General features: G+C 47.0%; 1 protein-coding gene across 1 annotated transcript; it reads right to left on the bottom strand.

The window, feature by feature from the left end:
- Positions 1-2,917: 2,917 nt before the first annotated feature.
- Positions 2,918-15,131, bottom strand: LOC118080862 (monoacylglycerol lipase ABHD6-like). Its single transcript, XM_035106817.2, has 8 exons — positions 15,010-15,131; positions 14,088-14,244; positions 12,628-12,741; positions 11,166-11,298; positions 9,477-9,634; positions 8,067-8,121; positions 5,780-5,880; positions 2,918-3,127 (listed from the first exon to the last, which is right to left on the bottom strand). Exons 1-8 carry the CDS (start codon positions 15,129-15,131, stop codon positions 2,951-2,953), a joined length of 1,017 nt encoding a protein of 338 aa, XP_034962708.2. The 3' UTR covers positions 2,918-2,950.
- Between the last annotated feature and the right edge of the window lie 7,315 nt (positions 15,132-22,446).

Genomic DNA, 22,446 nt, shown 5'->3' on the forward strand with positions numbered 1-22,446 from the left:
AGATGAGCAATTAAATAGTCCTGAGATGGTATGTTTGATGTTGTTGGGGCCAGTGATGGTGTTGTCCGGGTGTATGTGGCAGCAAAGTTGGCATCTGGGTTTATTGCATTACCATCAGAATTTCAGAAACAGACTGGAAAGAGAAGTTTCTGAATTGCAACTCATCACCAAGCTTAAAACCATGGAGAGACCTGGTCTGAATAAGGACACTGGATTCTTATCTCATTATACATGATCAAGCTTTCTTTAGCACCTCAGCCCTTGCTTTTTCCTGCAAGACCAATTGCAGTCGTTAACAGTCATCAACAGGTTTACCACTTCTATCAGCCAATCACCTATTCCCACCACCCTTCTGAGTAATACTCCTCCCCACCCTCTGACTATACATAAGGGTCTGGTGACTTCTGTTTCAGTGCATCTGAAGAAGTGTGCATGCACACAAAAGCTCCTACCTATGACAAACTTAGTTGGTCTCTAAGGTGCTACTGGAATGATTTTTTTATTTTGTTTTGACTGCATCAGACCAACATGGCTACCTACCTGTAACATCCACTCTACTAGTTTGCTGCCTGCAAGAGGACACTATTTCTTCTTCAGTGTTGATATAAGAGTCAAGCACCAGCCCAGCCCACTTCTGTGCATGAAATAAGTGGGACTGCCCTCATTTTGCCCTTCACCTCAGGTGGCAAAATGTCTTGGGTCATCCTGGATAAACTTAAAAATACTTCCAAGTCCCCTAAGTTTTCAAAGTATGCTGAGCACACAGGAACCCTACAGTTTAAACAGGTTTTACAATATTCAGTTGTTTCTTCCATTACCTGACCAGGTGTTCATTTCTCCAAGAGGAAGTGATGACTCCATTTCCAATATGGACCCAATTTATTCATTGGTGATGCAACCCATTGAAGAGTGCTCTCACCCAAAGCAATTCCTTGGCAGGCATTATTATGTAGCAATAAGTGTTGCTTGCTTGATTTAGCATTTATATTAAACTGCTCCGTGCTGTTCGCCTGAAGAGTGGCAAAGCCACAAGAGGAAGCAGATAAACGTACAACTTGCATGTGCTATTTTCTATGTATAGATGCAAATTTATGAATTGACAACACGTCTCACCATTGCAGGGAAGACGGAGGCCCCATTTGCCCATTTAAAACACTCTCATGCCACTGAGCATTCATGGCTTCCCCCAAAGGATTCCTGATAAGCATAATTCGTTAAGGGTGGGGGAAATCGTTTGGAGGCCCCTCCATTCCCTTCACAGACCTACAATCCACAGAGTGATTTAAGAATCAACTCCTCTTCCCAGGGAACTCTGGGAACTGTAGCTTTGTGAGGGGAATAGAGGTCTCCAGACAATTCTCAGCCGTAGGTGCCAAGTTCCGAATTGAAAGATCCCAACATGCGTAGAAGCGACTTCCGATGCTGCTATGCCCATTTCCAAAATGTCCGCAGCGCCAGAAGTCGCTTCTATGCACTTCTGAACATGCGTAGAAGCGACTTCTGGCGCCGCGGACATTTTGGAAATGGGCACAGCAGCATCGGAAGATCGCTTCGACGCATGTCCGGAAGTGCGTAGAAGCGGCTTCCGGTGCCGGTGCGGCACCAGAAGAACATGGCCGCCAGCAGGAGCTCCATAATCCGGGGGGAATACGGGGTATTTTGCCATTCGGGACACCTGCGGGAAACGGTAAGAAAATACGGGGGTTTCCCGGGAAAAACGGGGTACTTGGCAGCTATGTTCTCAGCACCCACCACAAATACAGTTCTCAGGATCTGTGGGGAGGGGGAAGCCATGGCTGCTTAAAGTGGCATGATACTGCTTTAAATGCGTAGTGTGGATGGGGCCTGTGGCTGCCCTCTGTGCCTGCTTGATCTGATGTCTAGGTGCTAATTGTTCAAGGCCCCCTCCTGCCCCTTCTTATGGTTCTTGAAACCAGAGGTGGTCCGGACAACCCTTCAAACAGAGCTGCCTCTGTGATGCCCTCAAGCAGGGCTCCATGAAAGGGCAGCAGCAATTGAAAGTGCTGGTGCCACAGTGGAGGAGCATGTACAGTGGAGGAGGCTATGCATAAGTCAAATATTAATAGGAGGCGGCTGGGTGACTTGTTGGCAACAGGTCAAGATTAAGCAAAGATTTCCTAAGTGGATGCAGTTCAGTTTCAAAATGGGGGAAAGTGTTCTAAAATGTCGTGTGGCTTAGATGATTTCACTGTATTTCAAAACATTATTCCTTAGTTTGAGAAGACGTGTTTTATCCTCCGCAGCTTTAATGCCTTCCTGCAGTGTTACACCCATCGAGTTCAAGAGAACTTATTCCCAGTTAAGTATGCATAACAATACAGCCATCTGGTGCAACCCTTCACATGTTTACTTATAAATATGTTCCAGTGCATTCAGTGGGGCTCGCCCCTAGATAGGATTGCAATCTGAAATGTAATACCCACAAGTTGGTTGGCTTCTCTTCGCTGGCGTGGCCTAATTACAAGTTGTGACATGGAAAATGAAGCATGCAAATTCCTCAGTTCTGTCTGGGCCCTGTGGAGAGCCTATACAGTGGTACCTCTACTTACAAATAACTCTACTTACGAATTTTTCTACTTACAAATGGAGCTCCGTCCGCCATCTTGGATGCGGTTTAGATAGGATTTTTTCTACTTACGAATTTTTAGATAGGGTTGCTTCGACTTATGAATTTTTTCTTCCAATGCATTCCTATGGGATTCGACTTACACATTTTTTTCGACTTACAAATGTGTGTTCGGAATGCATTAAATTCGTAAGTAGAGGTACCACTGTATACGGTATCATATTTCATAAACCTTTTGCAGTGAAAATTGCAGGGGGGAGGGGAACATTCACAGACATTCATAATGTTGTTTCCACATTGTCCTTTCTGAGGTACCAAGTTGCTTTGAATCTTCATGAGCTCCTCCTCCATCCTTGGCGAGCTTTACGCCATCTTCTTATTCTCTGCTGTGCCACGGACTGAATTGTGGAATTCTAGAAGAAGTTTTGACAGTTTCCTGGGCCTATCAAGAGTGATGAAGTGCCCACATTTCTCCAACATATTCACTTGAGAGGCAGGGATGGCTTTGGCTAACATTTCCGCTCCGGAAGGATCCATCACCTATATAACAAAACAATGTGTGCATTGTTTTAATTTTTTATTTTTTTTATTAAAGATTTCTTAGTTTACAAAAATATGTGTCTTTTTTCTCAAGTTGTGTTTTCTACAGATCAGTTTCATATGTTGTGAGACATTAGTGTCGCATGCAGAATTAGGTTGGGAAGAAAAGAGGGGGGAGGAGGGGGAGGGGGCCATACTTTTATTCTTCTACTTGGTGCATGTGTGGGGTTTTGTGTGTCAGCATCACTTGGGTGGGTTCTCTGACTATTCGCTTGTTGTGTTACTTTGGGGGTAGAGAGGTTGGGGGTGGCCTAGGGTGTGGTTGGTTGCCTTTGGTTGGCTGTAGTGATAGCGTATTTGTTTATGTGTGTGAGTGTGGGGTGTGGATTTTTGGATCAGGCTAGCCAAATTGATTTGTACGCCGTCGGTGAATTCTTGTTGTTGTCTTGCTGGGTTATGTATGTAAAGAGCAGGCATCCCCAAACTTCGGCCCTCCAGATGTTTTGGACTACAATTCCCATCTTCCCCGACCACTGGTCCTGTTAGCTAGGGATCATGGGAGTTGTAGGCCAAAACATCTGGAGGGCCACAGTTTGGGGATGCCTGGTAAAGAGGAACCATATTGGAGTGTAGGCATCTTCTTCTATTTGTCCCTGTGTCAGTTTCAGTTTATTGGTTAGTTTTTCTAATAAGGCTGTTTCCCATACTATTTGACACCATTGGTCCATGTCTACTCTCTCCAGTGTCTGGCTATGATGCTTCAGGCTGCTGAGAGTCGGTGGGTTATGAGCTCTTAACGATGTGAGTAGGCATTATTATCTTGGAAGATGTTCAGTAGGGCCAGTTCTGGGGTGACTTCTAATATTTGCTTAGTTATTTTGCATATTTCTTGTATGACTGATGTCCGGAAGAGTTGGATTTTGGGGCATTCCCACCACAGTGGAGGTATGTGCCTGTGGAAGTGCAGCCTCTCCAGCATTTTGGTGCATAGCTGCCAAGTATCCCGTATCCGCCGGGAAAACCCCTTTTTTCTTACTGTTTCCCGGCGGTATCCCGTTTGGCGATAAATCCCGGCATTCTCCCTTAAATTCGCTTCTTCCCGGCGGCCATTTTTCTGGGCACCAGAAAATGGCGCCGCCGGCGCCGGAAGTCGCTTCCGCGCATGACCGGAAGTTGCGTGACGTGACTTCCGGTGGCGCTTCGCCCTTCTATGGGCATCAGAAAATGGCGGCACCTTTTATGTGTTTCCGGTCATGCGCGGAAGCGACTTCCGGTGCTGGCGCCGGCCATTTTCTGATGCCCATAGGAGGGCGAAGCGCCACCGGAAGTTGCGTCACGCAACTTCCGGTCATGCACGCGCTGCCGATCCCGGATCTTTACGACCCGGACTTGGCAGCTATGTTTTGGTGAGGCTCCTGGGCATATCAGTGCCAGTTTCCATGGTCTTAGGTACCATCTGTATGTGAGTTTCAGGGTGTGTTGCACCCTGTTTGAGGACAGAAATCTCACTGCCCCAGTTCCCGGCTACAACAATCTATATTCATTGGGGGAAATGTAAGGGTCTCTTTGCAAAATCCACAATCTCAACTCCCAGATACTTCCCCTAAGGTTCACCAAATCATATCTCCCTGTAGTCTTGTCAGGGGGCCAGCTGAAAAAGTAACAGGCCTGGGTCCCCTCTTGCCATCTGTGCCCACTACCTTTGGAATTAAAAGGCTGTTGAAACCAAGCAAGTCCTATTTTAAATACAAGAACATAAGGAGAAGCCCTGCTGGATCAGGCCAGTGGTCCATCTGGTCCAGCATCCTGTTCTCACAATGGCCAACAAAGTGCCTATGGGAAGCCCACAATCAAGAACCTAAGCACAAAAGCACTCCAAGCAGCAGCCATCAAGGCAGAGTGCAGCCAATATGGATAGTAGCCCTTGATAGCATAGTGATTCAGCCAGGGAAGCTGAGCAATTCCCTAACTGAACTACACTGCAGGAGACCAGTTCAGCACCATTTCATGAACAGTTCTCGCATTTTGTTACATCTGTCTAACTCTACCTACAAATACATCTTGCTTTGTCCCTTCCTTATACTTACACTTTCAGAATTTATTGGACACAGTCCATAAAGGTAAAGGGACCCCTGACCATTAGGTCCAGTCGTGACCGACTCTGGGGTTGCGCGCTCATCTCGCATTATTGGCCGAGGGAGCCGGCGTATAGCTTCCAGGTCATGTGGCCAGCATGACAAAGCCGCTTCTGGCGAACCAGAGCAGCGCACGGAATCGCCGTTTACCTTCCCGCTGTACCTATTTATCTACTTGCACTTTGACGTGCTTTCGAACGGCTAGGTGGGCAGGAGCTGGGACCAAGCAACGGGAGCTCACCCCGTTGCAGGGATTCGAACCGCCGACCTTCTGATCGGCAAGCCCTAGGCTCTGTGGTTTAACCCACAGCGCCACCTGCGTACATCTTTGCTAATTTATTTGGCGTTAAATACACTTGTATATCATTTCCATTAAAAAAAATCCTTGAAAGTAAAACGGGCTGTCAATTTCATACCCGCTCTCCGCAGTCCCCCCCCCCCCCGGTGAGGCCATGTCAATATGATGACCTAAATCTTTAGCCCAGTGTGTCATTGCTGATTTAACCAGTTAGCTTACCTTGTCCTCCCTTCCCCAGATGATTTGCGCTGGAGCCCTGATCTTGCTCATGCTGTCATACAAGCTGTACCTCGACTCCATGCTGGACATGTCTAAAAAGCCTTTTCCAAGAAAGAAGCAGAGTTAGGCCTGATTCTATTTCCAGGCTTGTGCCCTGAAGTTAGGTGTGCGTCTATTTTGCAGCAGAAGATAAACCCAGAAGCCCAGCAACCACCTTCAAACCATTTTGAATCATCAGAGGGTCACTTTGCATGTCTTCTTGGAAACACAGGGCCACCTCCACACATGAATGTCCTATCTTAATGCTGTGTGCATTGCCCCCCCCCCCCATGTCTGTTTATTGTTGGTGGAAAAATACAGATAAGCACCCTTCTTTAGAGATTGTTACAGACATAAAATTTGATATGTGATGCAGTGACACTTTTCCGTGACGAAGCAAAGGAGTGCCTGAAGTCAGACCCTGTGCCCCCTTTTCGCCACACTTGTTGCTGGACTACAATTCCTATTATCCCTTATCATTGGCCATGCTAGCTGAGGCAGATGGGAGTTGGAGTGTTAATGAGGGCCAGTGTGGTATAGTGGTTAAGAGCGGTAGACTCGTAATCTGGGGAACCAGGTTCGATTCCCTACTCCTCTACATGCAGCTGCTGGGTGACCTTGGGGTAGTCACACTTCTTTGAAGTCTCTCGGCCCCACTCACCTCACAGAGTGTTTGTTGTGGGGGAGGAAGGGAAAGGAGAATGTTAGCCGCTTTGAGACTCCTTCGGGTAGTGATAAAGCGGGATATCAAATCCAAACTCTTCTTTTTCTTCTTCTTCTTAATGACATCTGGAGGGTTTTTTTGTAATATTTGGGTTTACAGTATTTACAAATATGCAAGGTGGGGCAGATTTTGGTCTTTCGAATTTCAGCAGAGCCCTGCACAAGGTCAAAATTCACCCCCCCACACACACCTCTCACCTTCTGTTGCAATGCCCTGCAGCGCCCCCTGGGCTTGGCGCCCGGTGCAGCAGAACCAATTGCACTGCCCTCAATCTGCCTCTGCGCAAGGCAACATTCACACCATACATTTAACGAACTCCTAGACCGCTTTCACAGTCATGGCTTCCCCTTATAGAATCCTGGGAACTGTAGTTTGCTAAGGGTGCAGTGGAGGCTAGTCGATTGGAGCAAGTGGGGCACTGACATCCAATCTGCCTTCTTCTAGCACCCACCTACCTGCCTTCTTCCTTACAACCAGTCCAGAGGGTGGCACCCGCTATCAGCTTCCTTCACCTTAAGTCTCAGCACTGTCCTTGTAGAACTCAAGCAGGGAGGAGGGAAGGGGCAAAACTAGAATTAATTGGCCGGTTGGCTCTGGCTCCACCTACTGTTGGCCTCCTGCCTAACGCTCTACTTATCCCAACGGACACCACCCTCTACTGACTTCACAGACCTACACAGCATCCTTAATAAACTACAGTTCCCAGGACTTTCCCCTGACTGTTACCTGAAGGAGCGTCTCCACCACCCATCGTTCTGCCCTGTCCACTGAGGTCCAGTACCGAGGGCCTTCTGGCGGTTCCCTCGTTGCGAGAAGCCGAGTTGCAGGGAACCAGGCAGAGGGCCTTCTCGGTGGTGGCGCCCGCCTTGTGGAATGCCCTCCCATCAGATGTCAAAGAGAAAAAACAGCTGCCAGATTTTTAGAAGACATCTGAAGGCAGCCCTGTTTAGGGAGGCTTTTGATGTTTAATAGATTATTGTATAATAATAATAATAATAATAATAATAATAATAATAATAATAATAATACTAAATTATGTATACCCCGCCCATCTGGCTGGGTTCCCCCAGCCACTCTGGGTGGCTTCCAACAAAATATCAAAATACAGAAATTCATCAAACATTAAAAGCTTCCCTAAACAGGGCTGCCTTGAGATGCCTTCTAAAGGTCTGGTAATTGTTGTTCTCTTTGACCTCTGGTGGGAGGGCATTCCACAGGGTGGGCGCCACCACCGAGAAGGCCCTCTGCCTGGTTCCCTGCAAAATATTATTATTATTATTATTATTATTATTATTATTATTATTATTATTAACATGGTACAAGAGTGCTTTAACTGTATGGTGCAGATGCAAGCTAAGCTGAGCATAGGTGCAGCCAGACTTCTTCAAGCAGCAAATCTGCTGCCTCAAGACAACAGCTGGGCTGGGCTGCATATCTTTGTTCCATTTAGCATATTGATAGGAATCCCGGATCAGCCTCTGTGAAATGCCCCAGGCAGAGCGCAGGCAATGCTATTGAACTTACATTTTAAGAAGAACGACTTGTGTGGCCTCCTGTCTTCCAGATAGCCCTTCAGGAGCTAAGGGGGCAAAGAAGAAAAAGAAAAGTTAAGAAGGCCTGGAAAGGTTGGCAACCCCTGTAGACAAAACCAATGGTCTGACCAAAATAAGGCAGCTTCCACGGGTTCCAAGCCAAACCTCAACACATCCAACTTTTAAGTCCGACTGCACTTGCCCTCTTTTCCTGCCATTTCGCTGTTTTTATTGTCTTATGCTCTTCAGGCAGACTGAGACCTATCCTCTGTAAAGCATCATGCAGATTGATGGCGCTATATCATGAATGAATGGATGGGTGAAGTTTCCCAATGCATGTGGGAGAAAGGGATGTGGGAGCTCTCTCCTAATTAGAAGCATAGAAATGTTGTCTTGGGAGGGATCCCAAGGGTGGCCTAGAGTGGCTGCGGCAACCCAGCTAGGTGGGTGAGGTAGAACGAAGAAGAAGAGGAGGAGGAGGAGGAGATGTCCAACTCTCTGCAATACAGCAATCACAGCTAAAAATAATAGAATTGTAGAGTTGGAAGAGGCCCCGAGGACCATTGAGCAGTCAGGGACTGTGCTGAGGAGGGCTGCATTGAGGAAGAATGGTGGGAGCCTCCCCCTCTCCCCCTCTCCCTGTTCCTGATCCTGAATCTTCCCAGGAGCAGGAGGACAGTATAGATTTGGAACAGTGGTTTGCAGAGGGCCATAGTTCAGAAGGCAGAAGCTGGGAAATACTGGATGGGAAACAGCTAGCAGAAGAAACACTAGGGGAGAGAGAGTTAACAGATTCACAGTCTCTGGATAGTATCCACACACACCCTTCCCCAAAGACATGGAGAGCTCAGAAAGTGTCAGAACAGAAAGCACAGAGACTACAGACTCAGATTACAAGATGTGGGAGTGACGTGAATTAATAGGGACGGAGGGTGGAGTGACCTTAACTGGGAGCACCACCATTCTGGTTTGATGCTTTCTTTTGCCCTTCGCTGTGTTTATTAAAGAAACTAACTGGTAAGAATTCCTTTCGTTTGATCTGCTCATTTACGGCCACGGGAAGGAAGCTGATTCCCCGAACCCTGACACTATCCCAACCCGATGCAATTCAGTAATATGCAGCTGTCCCACACGGGGATCGAACCTGCAACCTTGGCGTTAACAGCACCACGCTCTAAGCAACTGAGCTTAAGAATCCCTGACAAATGAAAAGTTGCAAGTTCACAAAACACAGTCTATTTACCCAGCCTTCTGTTTCAGATTTCATCTCGTGCCTCTCCTGCCTGTACCACCAAACTCTGCAGAAGACAGGCAGGTGGACAAGCTTGCCAAGGTCTGGGATACTGTTACAAACTATTAGGCCAGAGCACTACAATTTTTCAGGGCGCTACTACCTCTTCACCTGCATGTTTGTACTGCTGGGGTGGTATAAGCCAAGTCTGAGCAAGCTTTCTCCCTGTTTTACGGTCAAAGGAACCAGAGGGTTGCTGTGTGAGTTGGTAGATTTCCGCAGCTCCTTCAAACGTTTGATGAACTCATTATCTTCTACATACCGTAGGCCTAAAGAGTTGGGAGAAAATGTGTGGCTTAGAAATGTAGTTACTGGTCAACCGGTTGCTATAAATGGGAGATCTGGTACTACAGAACAGTGCTGAAAGCCCACAATAGTCTTTGCCAACCTGGCCCCATCTAGATGTTGTTGGACCACAACTCCCATCAGCCCCAGGCAGTAAGAGCATGCTGGCAAGGGCTGATTGGAGTTGTAGTCCAGCAATATCTGCCAGGCCAAGTTGGTAATGGCTGGAATAGATGTTGGGACTGGAGTGAGCTAATGGAGCAAGGAATATTGCTGGTGGCTACCTCAATAGTCCTAGCACAGCTGTCAAATGTGGTACGCTATTAATATTAATGTATGTGTTAGGATAGTAATTTCAAATTTATGTAAGAATGTATGGGTTAGGTTTTCCCCTGTATATCCTATACAGTATAATAAAGTCCCTGTGTCTCTGAGTCCAGTCCCTGTGTCCCTGTGTCCGCGCTAATGCGCATGTGCCCCACGGACACAGGGACTGGACGAAGAGGTGGGATATACACACGCGTGCGCTCTCTCCCCCCCTCAACCCTCTGCCTTCCGTTCCCCTGCGGTGGCGGACCAAGATGGCGGCATCGGGCTCCAGGGCCGCGGCGGCGGGAGCCCAGTCCGGCTCCCCCCGCCGCCACCGCGGCCCGCGGCCCCAGAGCCCGATGCCGCCATCTTGGTCCGCCACCTCCTCCTCCTGACAACCCTACCTGGCCCGTGGGAGGAGCGGCGGGGCCGCGGCCTTCCCTCCCTCTCTGCGCTCGGCCGCGGGACACGACGGGAGAGCGCTTTGTTTAATTGCATTCCCCGCGCGCCCCGTGGCCGAGCGCAGAAAGGGAGGGAAGGCCGCGGCCCCATCGCACCTCTAGCGCCCGTTTTCTTAACGGGCTCAATGAGACTAGTTGTATATATTCATATACAGTGGTACCTCGGTTTTCGAAAGCGCCTCAGAAGTCGAACGGCTTCCATTGAGTGTTTCTCAATTTTCTCAATTAAATTTGCAGACCTCCCTTTGCGCCTCAGTTTTTGAACGTTTCAGAAGTCAAACAGTCTTCCGGAATGGATTACATTTGAAAACCGAGGTACCACTGTGATCTGTCTACGAAGAGAAGCTACTCTCTGAGCAGCACTGAGAACAATACACTGTACCTTTTGAACACATTCAAAGCACATTTTTGGTCTCAAAGAATTCTGGGCATGGTAGTTTGTTATGTGCTGCTGGGGACGGGAGCTCTGTGAGGGATAAATTGCAGTGCCCAGGATTCTTTGAGGGGAAGAATGTGCTTTAATAGTATAGGGCTAGTTTCCATATACACTCACACAATCCTTAAGTCAGACAAGCAAGAGGCAATCATCAGTGTTCAATTGCAGCCAGGAATCTGGGATGCAAAGCAAGGCTGCAGAGAGGGTGTGACCTGGGGAGAGTTTTGAGGATGAAATAGAGAGGCCTGGAGTGGGGGTTGTGTCTGGTCCCCAGGTCTGACATTCCCCATGCCTGCCTCATACACTCACCAGGTGGGCAAAGGAGAGACAAGCAAGAGACGTCAGATGGATACCGAGCTGCATAAATACCAGCAATTGTTCCGCCCATGGACATGCCAACCAGGTGGAAAGGCTTTTGGTTCAGGCCAATGCACTCAACAAACTGAAAGAAGAAGCATGGGGTTAGGCTGAAAGTTAAAGCGATGATTCTTCAACATCAACATCAACTCCGTTGGACCGGTCATGTTGTGCGGATGCCTGATTATCTATCTATGCCAAAGCAACTATTCTATTCCGAACTTAAAAACGGAAAGCGTTATGCCGGTGGCCAACAAAGGAGGTTTAAAGAGTTTTTCAAGGCAAATCTAAAAAAATGTATAAATACCGACAACTGGGAAACACTGGCCTGCGAGCGCTCCAGTTGGAGAACAGCCTTTACCAAAGGTGTCATGGGCTTTGAAGACACTCAAACTCAGGACGCAAAAACGTGCTAAGAGGAAGGCACGCTTGGCAAATCCACACCGTGATCAACTCCCACTCGGAAAGCTATGTCCCCACTGTGGAAGGATGTGTGGATCCAGAATTGGACTCACTGTTAAAACTGTGTTTATGGAAGACAATCTTACTCGGCTACAGGGCCGTCTCAAGCAGGTCAGGCGCCGTGGCGCGGAGATCGCTCCGGCGCCCCCGCCCTGGTGGGAGGCAGCTTTGCTGCACAGAGCCCGCCTGCCAGCCCGGCACCCTGGTGCCCTGCACCACTGAGACTACCCCTACAGCCAGGCCTGCTCGGCTACAAGTGATCGCCAAAGAAGAAGAAGAAGGAAATGTGTCTCTACTGGTTTAAGGAATCCCCCAAGCAAGTCCCTAGCTGCTGCCAATCTGTCAGGGGTTTTTGCGGCTACTCTTGAGTAAAGACGCTCCACGCCTGCTTGTCTTAAGGTGTTTATTATGGTGCATTCTATTTACAGTGCAAAGTCTACGGAAAACATGTCTGCTTAGTCTGAGTCAGAACCTCGCAATGGCTTCTTTCTGTTTCGTGCCCAACATAACAGCTTGGGAACACCAAAGCGCCTCCCTCTTGTCCTACGGGGTGCCGTTCGCCTCAATTCAGGCGTCGGGGGAAAGGGCCGTCCTTCTGAATGCTTTCCTTGCATTTCCTGCCTCTCTGCCTCCCTCCCTGCTCGGAGTGGAGGCTCTTTGACGCTGCTGGAGCCTTGTCCCTCACTCTCTGCTTCCTGCCTCCTGTAATCTGATCCACTGCTTGACTTACTGCTCTGAGAGGAACTCGATCTGTGGAGCAGGGAAATGTTCAAGGAAAGCCATGTCCTTCTGCAGGGACAGGAAAGCTGCAGTGCACCCTGAGGGTGAGCAATTGCAAAATCAGCCCCTTGGCTCCAGCTTAAACTTCATCAATCCATATTGGCTCCATACTTCATCAATCGGCGACAGTGACGCCCTTATCAGTCCAGAACCACTTGCTTGCCAGCCTTACCTGGTGTATCATTTTAGCTTGGTTAACTGCCGTGTAGCTTTTTGCCAGCAGGCGAGTGGTTTCTCCATGGCCAGGCATGTCAAGGCAGACCAGGTGGAGGTCCTTAGGAAAGAGCTGGGGAAAGACGGCATCGGAAATGAGACAACCATAATTGGGCTGGTCATTATCGAAGGGGTGGAGTGGTTGATATGCCGAAATACCATTGCACCCTTTTTCAGCCTATGCTATGGTATAAAGAAACATATACAGTGAGGAAATGTTTGTGTATATTATGGAGTGGGTAGATAGGATTAAGTTAAAAAGGTAGAGCTGCAATGCCTGAGATACAAGATGATGCAAACTATAAGATTTGCCACTTGGTCATCCACTCCCTCTTTATGATATGGTGCCTTTTCCCCCCTGGAGCATGCATAGCTGCCAAGTTTTCCCTTTTCTCGCGAGGAAGCCTATTCAGCATAAGGGAAAATCCCTTAAAAAAAAGGGATAACCTGGCAGCTATGGGAGCATGAGGTGGTTGGGCAGCTGAACACCAGACTTAAAATCTAATGTGGCGATCATGCTTCTCCCAACCCAGGAGCAGCCAATGTGATGCCTTCAGGTTGTTACTGGATTACAACTCACCCCATGGGAACATTAGAAGGGAACATCTAGTCCAGCATGCTGTTCTCACAGCGGCCAACCACATGGCTTATGGGACCATCCCTGACTATTGGCCATGGGGTCTGCAGGAGTTGTAGCCCAACAGCAGCTGGGGGACACCAGCTTGTCTCCCTTTGCTAGACCAACAAGCCTGGCCTCACAGCTGTACTTCCACAATTTAGATCCAGGTATGGCTTCTAACACATTGCACCAAGGGTAGGGAAACTATGGCTCCTCCAGATGTTGCTGGAGTAACGTTCCTCTCACCCATTCCATTGGCCATTGCGTCTGGTGCTGATGGGAGTTGGAGTCCAACAGCATCTGGAGGGCCACATGATGCCCCCAACCCCTGCACTACAGAAAGATGAAGATGCTGTGTGTCCTTAGGGCAGCTGCTCGTGCTTTACGTCTCACCGGGGAAACTCTGGGGTTGCAGCGCTCATCTCGCTCTATAGGCCGAGGGAGCTGGCGTTTGTCCGGGTCATGTGGCCAGCATGACTAAGCCGCTTCTGGCGGACCAGAGCAGCACATGGAAACGCCGTTTTTTACCTTCCCTCCAGAGTGGTACCTATTTATCTACTTGCACTTGACATGCTTTCGAACTGCTAGATTGGCAGGAGCTGGGACCGAGCAACGGAAGCTCACCCCATCGCAGGGATTTGAATTGCCAACCTTCTGATCTGCAAGGCCTAGGCTCTGTGGTTTAGATCACAGCGCCACCCGCATCCCAAAACGTTGGGTATTTTTGGTCATTTCCAACAGTCTCAGAGAAGGCACAAAAGAGACATCCAAGTTGCCTGATTAGAAAAACGGGAACCTACTTTGATGGTGTCTAGCCACATATCTTTGTTGAATGAGAAACCATGAAGCATCAGCATGGATGGCTGGGAGCCTGGTTTCCCTCGGCAGAAGTAACAGAACCTGTAGCCCTCATGTTCAACGAATTTCACCTTTATGCCCCTCTTCAGACGCTTGTACCTAAAAGTACAGAAAGAAGCAAGATGAAGAGACTGGTGGTTCTTCAGAGGAAGCACTTCCAGTTAAAGTGAGGAGTGGAAGGAGCTGCCTAACTCTACTGTAAGGAGAAATTAGTTTTGGTTCGCATTAAAATGCCAACTGGCCTAACTTGTACTTCCTGTACCAATATGGAATTGAGTTGGAAGGTCATCTGGTCCAAACCCCTGCGATGGAGGAATCACAGCTAAAGAATCCCTTCTTAGTTCATACGTTTACTGTTCTGGCCAAAGATGATGGCAAACTTGTAATAAGCCATAGTTGTTGGCATTTGTCTGTCTTGAGAGGCAACGGAGTGTGCCTCTGGGGGTGAAGTCCAACCACTATGTTAGCAGCACCCAAGTGGCATCCCTGGGGCACAGATCTGGGCAGAGTGTACAGAGGTCCTGGGCTGCCCAGACAACAAGACCCTCCTCCCAGCCTCGCTGATGTGGTCCAAAGGAAAGTAGAGCAATATGTTTGGCTGCAAGAGTTGCTGGAAGGAGGCATGCAAAGCACCATCCAACCATCTTAGGGACTCCACACTTGTGTAGGGTTTCCTCCGTAGCCTTTTCTTCTCCAAAATATATTCCCCAAGGAAAGGGGTAGGGGTAGGATTCAGAGCCAAGCATGAGGGACTCCTGTGTGATCTCTCATCCAGGTTTCATGTTAGACCCTGCATGCTGATGCTCGCCTCTTTGACCAAGGCATTACAAGTCACCCCATATATATCCCTAGGTGAACACTTACCTTATCATGATCCTGAACAATAGTAAAGTCCAGTGGGAATACCACCTGTCAAAGATGATTGAAAAGGTACCCACAAAGAAGAATGCAATCAGCAGCAGCATCTTGACCAGAGTGAAATTCATGCCAACTAGTCAAGGTTCTCTTTACTTGCCTGTGTAGTAAACATTTAGACAACAACAGGAAAGATTAAAGGGGTACAGGTAATAAAAATTACAGCTAAAAATGTTGTTTTTGTTGTTGTTTTTGTTGTTGTTGTTGTTGTTGTATTTATACCCCACCCATCTGGCTGGGTTTCCCTCTCTGGGTGGCTTACAGCACATAAAACATTGTAAAACATTAGACATTAAAAATTTCCCGATACAGGGTTGCCTTCAGATGCCTTCAAACTGAGGTTGAAACACATCTTAAGAGACAGCAGGTAAACAACTCAGTTTCCTTGCCCATAAAGTCCTATCTACTAATAGTGAATTCATTGAGTATCAAAATTTACACAGCCAAAACATAAGAATAACATCATCCATGCACAAGAGGAGGGCAACCCCAGGCTTTGGAAAACACCAAGGCTTGCAGGATGTGTTTGTGTGTGTGTGTGAAGAGAGGAGAGATTAAGAAAGGCAGAAAGAAAATAAACCCAAGGGGTGCTGAGCCCGATGAAGGCTGAGCATGTTCCATGGCCAGAAACCACTAAGTATCTGTTGGAGTAAAATAACAGGAATCTGGGGGAGTGGAAAGGGACACAGCTACCTGGCCAAAAAGCTGCACAGGACCAGCTCACTACAGTCCAACATTCTGTGGCAAGCCCCACTTGTACAATCAAAGGGTTGTATCATCATTCTTTTTTTAAAAAAAATTATTATTAAAATCATCATTCTGTTGACGGAAGCTGCTTTAATTCAGCAGAAGCACCTGTTAGCCAAATGGGATGGGTAGCTATTTTTGATGATTTGCCCTCCCCTCTGCAGCCTCTGGTGCCACCTGCTCCCATGCTGTTCCAAAGTGTCCACCAAGCCTCTAGAAAAGAGTGGGCAATGGAGTCTGCAGGGTGTGTGTTTGTGTGCCAATATGCAGAAGTTGCCCTCCATTACTGATCCACTTGCTGGGTCAAAAACCTCCCTTCATCGGAGCAACGCAACTGGACGCAACCCCAAGTCTGAGTGTTTTAATGAAAGCAAACTCGCTATGAACTGAAGGGTCCTCTTTGGCCATTGGCACAAACAAAGGGCCCGTTCGAAACTTTAAACTTAAACCTCATTCAGAATTCTGTGCGTAAAGTTCACAACCAAACTCACCACCTGGGGCTACTTCTCCGAAATCTCTCCATTCATCTCTCTGTGTGCTTTAACTCTGACTGTGTGGGATGAATGGTTCTGTCCAATCAGGGTAAGCCACATTGAAAAAGAGGGAGCCAGAAGCGTCTGAAGGAACGGTATACGCATTCCAATCATTACCACTACGCCAACAGTTTGTGCTACCCAGTAAAGATCTATTTCACCCAAAATTTAATGGTTTTTAGGCCAAGCATCTTGCATGAATCTCATGGATATCTCCCATCACTAGCGGAATTGCAGCAACTTATAAATACAGTACAATAGACAACAAATCTTCCTCTTGTACACTGCACTGAGCTCAGCAAAATGTCCAAGGATGAGTTGTTCTACACAATGTACTACAATCAATGTTGTGTTATAATACAGAATTTACATTATCTCAGCATGTTGATCCACCTGCCCCTTCCCACTGACATAGCCAACATGCTCAGAGAGGCTGACAAATACATAAATGGCAATCTCACTCCTATTTCTGACATATGCTGAAACTTACCTGGGATGGGAAGTTGTGAGCTGTTCTTCAATCTCACTTTTTCACTGCTGTCACGGCTGTGGGCATCTGCATCTTGTAGCAGGTAGGAGGAGCTTGCAAAGTTGTAAACAATTTCTTCCCCAGGTCAGTGGAGGTGTTAAGATGATAATTTCTTCTGCCAACACCCTTTGATGCTATTGAATATTCCAGAGGCTGGTTCATATTGATGTCCATCTCACTGCAAGACTGAAACCACCGGGAGTTTTGTAACCAAATGGTTAGTGTCCCTGACTGATACATCCCTGAAACCAGCTTTGTTCCTCGGCCCAGTATACCTGGTCTCCATCCCCATCGTTCTGCCTGGACACTGAGGTCCAGCGCCAAGGGTCTTCTGGCGGTTCCCTCACTGTGAGAAGCAAAGCTACAGGGAACCAGGCAGAGGGCCTTCTCGGTAGTGGCACCCGCCCTGTAGAACGCCCTCCCATCGGAGGTCAAGGAGATAAACAACTACCTGACATTTAGAAAACACCTAAAGGCAGCCCTGTTTAGGGAGGCTTTTAATGTGTGACATTTTAATGTATTTTAATCTTTGTTGAAAGCCGCACAGAGTGGCTGGGGAAACCCAGCTGGATGGGTGGGGTACAAATAAATAATAATAATGATAATGATAGTAATAATAATTGGTTGACTCCAGAGGGATGGTCCCAGGGTATGGTCTGAAGGCACATGAGGTAGCCACCTTGCTAAAGCTAAACAGGTTCAAGTCTGGTCAGGGTTTGGATGGGCGACCCTATGGAAGCCACATGTACACTGCTTTGGGTATCATGAAGGAAGAAGAAAGGAAGGATATGAATGAAAAAAGAAAGACCTCATCTCACTTCACAGAGAAAACCAAGGTGACTATTTTCTGGAACCAACTACCACTCATGTGAATGATAACTGCCCTCCGTCCTGCCCCACACAATCAAGGGGTACTATGGGGAAAGCTATTAGTCCATCTTTCCCTTGGCCAAAATGGTTCAGTTACAGCAGATATGAGGAACCAGATATTTGCTGGACTATAGCTCCCAACAACTCGGACAACTGGTCATGTTGGCTGAGGCTGATAAGAGTTGGAGGCCGGACATTCCCCCATCCTGGGTTAGAGGAAGTACTGTCCAATTTTTCAGGATGTCTCAAGTGCCCTAGAATGCCATCAGCATCAATTTCCTGTGGGATGTGTTCCAAGAGCGTGCACACATTTGCATCGTTGTTGTTTAGTCGTGTCTTCATGACCCCATGGACCAGAGCGCGCCAGGCACTCTTGTCTTCCATAGATAATTTTATTTTTATGTCCGCCTTTCCACAGTTCAAAGCATGGTCGAGGCAGCTTACAACACGGAGAAAAATACATAACTGCAACGTAACAAAAGGAGTCAAAAACAATAAACAAAACAATGCAAAATACAAAACCATACTGAACAATTTCCACACAAATCAAAATCTGAAATAAAGATACAAAAACCCACCAGCAACAACCCCCTCCAGCCCCAGAGTCTGTTCAGCAGCCTCGGCTTCCGTAGCTGGAGCCAGTCAAGGCCTCACCCTCCCAGGCCAGGTGGAAAAGGCCTGCAAGGCAGGGAGTAGGTCTTCTGGGACTCACAGCCAAGATCTGCTGCTTTTGTAACCATTAACAATGGATTACTTGTATGTCACTGGAAATTTCTCACCACCCTTTTCTCATATGGTTGGATATATTTTTTTCCCTTTCCCCTTGAAACAGAAAAATGTTTTTTTTTCAAAGATGAATGTTGTGTGTTCCCATTCCACTGGATATGTGTAAATTCACTAGTTGGCCAATTCAGGATCCCAGGTGGTGGATTGGGAAAGGATATAACATCACTCCTCCACCTCCTCCTGAGGGCCTAATTTCACTCATCCTTCCAGGATACTGTACTTTAAAGTAGGGGAGTAAACCTCAAGCCTGGGGAGATGTCAGGAACTAGTGTCAAGCGTAGGTCATCAACCAAAGAAATATACAGTGTCACTGAAGTTAACACTTTATTCAAAGAAAGCAAAACAGTGCAGCCCTAGTGATCCCAACAACTCTTCCCAGTAGGTCTCGTCCCAATGAAGCAGTTGCGAAAACTGAAGGGTCCCCATCTTCCCAACACCTCAAGCCGTTGCAAACCCCCTCTGTTCTGCCCTCTTCATTTCTCTGCACGCCCTACCGGTAGGAGACCAGGTGGAGGGGAGTTGGTTGCAGCAGGAGGGGGAGACCCCCTGGCTTCTTCAGCAACCTGCCTCTCTGTCTCCTGGCCTCCGCTTCTGCCTCAGAGTTTGAACTGTCCTCTGCCACAGACTCTTCTTGCTCACCAAACCCTGTGACCTCATCTGCTTCTGATACCTCCTCCTTCTCCCAGCCTGCTCCCTCTGGCCACTCACTGTCACCCCACCACCACCAGTCCCCTGGTTCTGAGACTTCTTCCCTGGGGGGTTCCCCAGCTGGTGTCTCCCTCCACTCCTCTACATACAGCCAGTCCATGACAGGAGATGAATGCAGCCCTCCGAGTCTCCCAATCCAGCCCTCCGTACTCTTTCCAAGTCAATCCCCATCACTAGGTCACAGCCCTGCATGCCTTCATTGGATTCTTTTGACTGGCTGAACTGTGCCCTTGATTTGTGCAAGGGTGCCTTTTGCTTTCTTGGATGCAGGGTGGAGAGATGTTCTACCCAGGAATACAGAAAAACCTCCTTTTGCTTGACCTGGACCTAAACTATTGTACAAAGGGAAAAGTCACACCTGTTGCTCCACTCACTCTTTGCCCCTGAAGGCTGCCAGTGAGCAAGTGAGGTCCTCAGGCTGAAAAAATGCTCCTTTTCCCTTGCTTTCAACTTCAAGTCTTTCAGTATCATCTTTCCCTCTCTCTTCCTAGGACTAAAAAGCTCCCTTTCTTTTCTTTTTTATTTTTGGTGGAAAAAAATTCTTTATTGTAATTCATTAATGTCATTACAGATTTAACTTCATACATACAAAGAAAAAAGAGAAATTATCCTTAAATTAATTTACCATAAGATGTTAATTTAAACTTCTAGTTTCACTTGGATTTCAACTAAGCTAAGATCAAATAATATTACATATAATAAAGTAACATATAACAAAATAAAGTAAAATAAAATAAATGTAGACTTCCCATCGTTTCCCGATATTGTTGACCTTTATGATTTTGAATGTACTTATAATTATTACCTTACATTTAATATACATTTTAATACTTTCTTACAACATATTGTACCGATTTTTCTTTATTTCTTAATATTTTACGTACACAAGGGTCATTCAAACACGGCCATATGTCACTGTTGTGTTTTTTTGTAAGTATCTCTTAAACATTTCCCATTTTTGAGAAAATGATTGTTTTGTGTTACCTCTTAACCTATTTGTTGAGCCATTTCCATATAGTCTAATAATTTATTTTGCCATTCCATTAGCATTGGTATCTTTCCCCCCTTCCCATTAGATGCTATTAATAGACAGGCGGCCGCTGTTGCATATAAAAAGATTTCTCTTATATTTTTCGGGATATCTCTGCCTAAAATTCCCAACAGAAAAGCTTCTGGTTTCTTTAAGAATGTTAATTTAAACATTTCAGTTTCCTTTTTCTCAATGGATTACTTAGCAGTGGATAAGTCCTAGAAGCTCTTTCAAAACTGTTTAAACTTTTCTGGGGGTAGCCTCGTTTCATTTCCAAACTGATAAACCCTAAAGGCTCATCCACACTTTTGCTTGACCTGTATTTTGACTGTATTGTATTGTGTACTGATTAACTTCCTGAAGTCCAATAAATTTTCTCAGTGTTCTGCAGATGTGCCTTGTGAAAACCTGATCTTGCTCACTGGATCCTATCAGTCACATAGAAAACCCTCTGTTTGCACCTGTTCAGTGGGTGAGATCAGGTTTTCGCAATAAACTCAAGTCCTACCCGAATAGCTCTGAGTCGAAGATTGGTTCTTAACCCATGAGGCAAGCTTTATTGGCAAACTTTTGAATGAATAAGCCATTGATTGCTAGCACCACACCAAGTCCAATAGATTAATCAAATTTGGCCCAGTATATAATTATTACTAAAGTCAATCATCCCCCAGTGGTGGTGAGGTTTCATTTATACGCAACACTTATTTATGTTGGGTTTCTACCCTTCCCCTGTAGGATGCAGAATGACTTGTGGTGTTTTGCAATATTCGCTTTTCAGTTTGCAGATATTCAGATGACACAGGTGGATGTACAGTACAAAACTTGACACACCTGCAGACAAGATGAATTCTGTTTCTCTCTCTAGCCCTCTTCTGGCCATTCACATTATCATTTGCTCAGCCATAATTATCCTCGAGTGGACTGGCAGTTTCCTTAGTGATCACCATTTCTTTGCCGTGAAAAAAGAGAAAGACCTGATTTCCAGTTCTGTTTTTCAGGAAAGGCAAATTTGTTACTCACCAGAGAAGGTGATTAGATCTCTGTTAAGAACTGGGTTACAGTGTGCTGCGTCATGATGCAAATGAATCAGGGCTGGGTTGGATGGAACAGAGTAACTAGTGATTAGAAATCACGATGCCATCGATTCCAGAGATTTATGATCAGAATTCCCTGGGGTTTTCGCCCTCTGAAGGGTGTGCCCACGTGGCAGGCAGCAGGGTGGAGGGGGGCTTGATTCTGTATCCATTTGAATATGAAGCAACCTCAATAACACTTCCTGAATCAATATGTGAACTGAAACGCAGCCATCCTTCAAAATTCTGATTGCCATTCACAGGTGCAGCAGTGTTGCAGGCCGGCGGTGCCTTGCCTGGCATGATCTGATGTCAAACGGCTGTTGGTGGAGATGCCCAGCTGGCGAGGGGCCAAAGGTCCTTCCCACCGGCTGGGACTTTGAATGCAAGCCTGCCTGCAAATGGACCAATCTGCCTCTTGCGCTGCATCCTGTTCGTCATTGGACCTCCCGCCCACTCTCCCTATTGTATTATCAATTGTGTACTGTCCTTGACATCATTGGTTGCTGTATTCGGGGGCAGGAAGGATATTCCCCTCCCCCCCCCCATCAGGCCAATTTGCCAATGTCTGGTGGTTTTACCTACCTCATAGCAACCACCACAACTTTAGGCATTGGGTAAGCCTAAGTCTTGGTTGGAGGGGAGGTTGTAGCCTCTGCCTGCCCCTCCAAAGGTAAAGGATATGCTGCTAAAGGGATATTGGAGTTGCTTCTGTCCAAATGCCATAGCTGCCAAGTTTTCCCTTTTCTCACGAGGAAGCCTATTCAGCATAAGGGAATTTCCCTTAAAAAAAGGGATAACTTGTCAGCTATGCCAAATGCCCATGTGGGGGCCACAGCCACACTTCGCCTCAAGGTGGCATAACTCTGGGGGGCCTTTCTATTTTATGTAAGTCATAGGACCTCCTTGCTTCAGGGTTGACCCTAAAAGAAATACTTCTAGCAGGCCGGCTGGAGGTCAATGGTTATGTTGTTGTTGTTTAGTCATTTAGGACTCTTCGTGACCCCATGGACCAGAGCACGCCAGGCACTCCTGTCTCCCATTGTCTTTCACTGCCTCCTGCAGTTTGGTCAGTAGAAGTCAGGAATGCCTGGCGTGCTATGGTCCATG

The sequence above is a fragment of the Zootoca vivipara genome, chromosome 2 (genome assembly GCF_963506605.1).
Source record: "Zootoca vivipara chromosome 2, rZooViv1.1, whole genome shotgun sequence".
Lineage (NCBI taxonomy): Eukaryota > Metazoa > Chordata > Lepidosauria > Squamata > Lacertidae > Zootoca > Zootoca vivipara.

Excerpts from the sequence above, each read along its gene's own strand:
- LOC118080862 (XM_035106817.2), bottom strand. The coding sequence starts at position 15,131 with ATGAATTTCACTCTGGTCAAGATGCTGCTGCTGATTGCATTCTTCTTT. Across the intron at positions 8,122-9,476 it reads CCAGCAGTACAAACATGCAG|CTCCTGAAGGGCTATCTGGA; the intron begins GTGAAGAGGTAG and ends TTGCCCCCTTAG. Across the intron at positions 3,128-5,779 it reads TCTGGGGAAGGGAGGACAAG|GTGATGGATCCTTCCGGAGC; the intron begins GTAAGCTAACTG and ends TTTGTTATATAG.